General features: G+C 33.1%; 1 protein-coding gene across 1 annotated transcript; it reads right to left on the bottom strand.

Annotated features, from left to right (window-relative positions):
• Positions 1–846: 846 nt before the first annotated feature.
• LOC123574374 (olfactory receptor 4Q2) lies at positions 847–1,788 on the bottom strand. Its single transcript, XM_045395117.2, has one exon. It carries the CDS (start codon positions 1,786–1,788, stop codon positions 847–849), a length of 942 nt encoding a protein of 313 aa, XP_045251052.1.
• Positions 1,789–3,886: the final 2,098 nt, after the last annotated feature.

Below are 3,886 nucleotides of genomic sequence, written 5' to 3' on the forward strand. Positions count from 1 at the left end.
ATTACATGTGATAAGGTGATGAAGCTAATGTATTTCATTAGCTTGTTGTTATATAGTCATAATTGAATTCACTCTATCTAACTGATATTCTCTTAAATATGTACAGAAATAAATACATTTAAATTGACTGCAGATATCTACAGATGCTCCTCACTTATGATGGGTTTATGTCTGAATAAACCCATAGTAAGTTGAAAATACTGTAAGTAAAAAATGTATTTAATAAAACTAACCTACTGAACATGATAGCTTAGCCTAACCTCCCTCAAACATGCCCAGAACATTGACACTGGTCTATAGTTAGACAAAATCATCTAACACAAAGCATATTTTATAATAATAAAGTGTTGAATGTAATTTATGGAATGCTGTGCTGAAAGTGAAAAATGAAATGGTTATATGAATACTCAAAGTATGGTTTGTGCACCATCTTAAAGACAAAAAAATTATAAGGTGAATCATCATAACTCAGGGACCATCTGTAGTTAGAATAACTTAAAATTGAAGGAAAAAAATAAAGCAAGGTAGAGAAGGCAGTGAAGGCTTAGAAAAAGTGGTTTGTACCAGTTCTAAATGACAAACTAAATGGAAACAGTGGATGAAATAAAATTTGATGAGATGAATAGATGAGATGAAAAAAGAAAATCTGATAGAAAAACAGATTTGATTCAATAAAAAAGTAAACAGATTAGTTATAGTGTACAGTTGAATGATAAAGTCAGTAATAGGACTATTTGGATTTAATGAAATAAATTTAAAAACTAGGCAATTACCTTCTAACTCATTATTCAAAAAGTAATTATTTTAACCTCAGATTTTCTACTTTGAAAAATTCACATCAATGTCTCATGTCTCCTGGTCTCTCCACTTAAGTCCAGTTCTGACCCAGAGCTTCTGCATAGCTGACTTTACCTCCTTGTTCCGAAGTGTGTAGATGAGGGGGTTTAGCATTGGTGTAATAACATTGTAGAGTACAGACACCATCTTGTCCATAGAAAATGTAGAGAAAGGACGAGCGTAGATGAAAATACAGGGTCCAAAAAACAGTGTTACCACCATGAGGTGAGAGGCACACGTGGAAAGTGCCTTTCGCCTTCCTTCCTTGGAGCGAATCTTGACTAGGATAGTGGTGTAGGAGGAAATTAACACCACAAAGGAGCTGGTGGAGATCAACCCACTGTTAGATACCATAAGCAATTCAATGACAAAAGTGTCAGCACAGGCAAGTTTGATGACAGGGGGAACATCACAAAAAAAGTTGTCTACCTGGTTTGGCCCACAAAAGGGTAGACGGATAGTGAGAATGGTCTGGACAGTGGAGTGCACAAATCCTCCCATCCAGGAGGCAGCAACCAACACACAGCATAACCCCCGACTCATGACAGTGGTGTAGTGCAGGGGGCGACAGATTGCAACATAGCGATCGTAGGCCATCACTGTGAGCAGGAACATCTCAGCTGCCCCTACTAAATGGAGGAAGAAGAGTTGCACAATGCATTGGTCATAGGAAATGAGTTTCTCATGATTAAGAAAGTCAGCCAGAAGCTTAGGGGTCGTTACTGTTGAATAACATAGGTCCAGAAATGAGAGGTTGCCAAGAAGGAAATACATAGGTGATGAGTTCAGGTATTTATCAGATGCCACTGTGACCATGATGAGGACATTGCCCACCCAAGTGGACACATAGAAGAAAAGAAATAGAACAAATAGCCCTGCTTCAATAGATGATGTCTGTGAGAAGCCTGACAAGAAAAATTCTCTCACCACTTCTGTTTGGTTTTTATCCATTTGACCTAGTTCTACCTACATCAAAGAGATTAAACAATAGGGCATTAGTGATATTTAAAATGAATGAGGTAATTCATATCAAATACAAGACTCTGCTCATTTCAAAAGAGAGATTTTTCATCCTCTAAGATACATCCTGATTAATTAGCTGAAAGAAATTATTTTCTCCTTACCTAATATAAATGTATATTATTTCACCAACTGCAACCTTGTGACACTAACGACATGGTCAATGTTAATTAGAACATGAAGTTACCTGGCTCCAAGCCGCTAACTTCCACATGATGCATTTCTCCTTTCCATCATTCAACACATTACTTCTCTCTCCTTTTCCACATTCAGTCTCAAGAAATGTTTTATTTTTCTGAAATATTATTTTTAATAAAAATATTTGGGAAAAAATAAAATCAAAGGTAGAATTTCAGATTCCAGTAAATGGACATTAGATCTGTAGAGCTTTTATTTGAGAAAAGGGAATCCCTGTACCCTTTGCCATCAAGAAAACTCTTGTAGGACTCTAACCTGTGCAAATAGCTACAGGAAAGATGACATTCCACTTGGGATTATTGCTAGTTCAATGACCTCTTACTATATTTTCTTTGATATGCCTCTCCAGCTTACCATATTCTATAATACACTTATTTCTAGTTTATTATTGTCAATGATATATTTTTTATCTTAAATCATAGCTGTGGGCGTGTAGGTATACATTATGCTTATAATGATCTAAATATAATTATAAAATGGTTATTCATGCATTGAAATGACTCTCCTTCGACTAGTCTATCAAATCAAATAAAAACCAACTATTTCTCTGAGACAAAAATAGCAATTCGTATGTTGTGTATATTTTATCCGTTTACACGAGCAATAGCTGGAACATGCTACTGTATGAGATGAAATGGGTGATGGTCCACTGAGAACTGCAGGGAGGGGTGTTTTTGGTGTTTCGTGATAGCCATTATTCACTCAGATTCTACAGCTCAGTTCTGCCATACACAGAGCAACATTTTGAAGACTTAAGACGTAATAATTAGATAGCAATTTAAAGTTTAAATATTGAATTTTCTTCATCTTATTATAATTTGTGCCACTTCTAAATCTATAAACTGTATACTTTCATTTAGGCAAATCGACAAGAATAAAAATGTTAAAAATAAAATTAATTTTAAACTAAATAAAAGCTTAAAAATAATAAAATTTACATATTCCTTATTTAAGGCAATTATGTAACTATAAAGATTACATCCAATTATGTGCTAAAGGTTAAAAATATCAAGACACTATGAGGTAAAATTTCCAAATTTAAATACTATTTTGTTGAACTGAAGCTTAAAACATATTTATTTACTTTAGAAAATGGTCACATAATAAGAGAAAACACAGGACACAAAACTATATTTAAAATATGATACAATCTATATACACAGAAAAGTTAAATTATGTAAGACACTAGACTACATGTAAAGGCAATAAAATATTTATAAAAATTCACTTTAACAATTGAGACTTTTTTCTTACCTACTGAGAGTTCCTATGCATATCTGTAGGGTTTATGACATTTTATTTTTATACACAAAAATAAAAAAATGGATTTTTTATCTTTCTGCAACTTAATTATTACTTAACATTTTACTTAACTTTCAGGTAACAATTTCTCTTAATTATAACCCATTTAACTTGTTTTGAGAGTAAAAGTTGTTGTCTAGAAATAACATCAAATAATCTCAGTTTCAGAATCATGAAAAACATGAAGAAAATAATTATATTCCCAATTCCCAGAGGCAAAGATTGTTAATTTTGCTAGCCGTATATTCTGAAAACCTTTTAAAAATGCATTGTTTGATTTATACAGTATAACATTGCATAGACAATATTATATTGAAAAAGAGCACATTATTGAATACTGATTCTGCAGGTGGGTCCTGATGACAGGAGCATGAAAAAAGGCTGTCAGTACAATAGATTTTAAGTCAAATTACATACCTTCTTGTCTGTAAATTCTTAGGTCCTGCAGTCATGGACTCCTGGCACATTAACAATATACAACCATCCTAGATATTATCGACCAAGAAAATTAATGAATTTAGATGAAAAC

The sequence above is a fragment of the Macaca fascicularis genome, chromosome 7 (genome assembly GCF_037993035.2).
Source record: "Macaca fascicularis isolate 582-1 chromosome 7, T2T-MFA8v1.1".
Lineage (NCBI taxonomy): Eukaryota > Metazoa > Chordata > Mammalia > Primates > Cercopithecidae > Macaca > Macaca fascicularis.

What these genes read in the sequence shown, in the direction of transcription:
- LOC123574374 (XM_045395117.2), bottom strand. Translation starts at nt 1,788, where the DNA reads ATGGATAAAAACCAAACAGAAGTGGTGAGAGAATTTTTCTTGTCAGGC.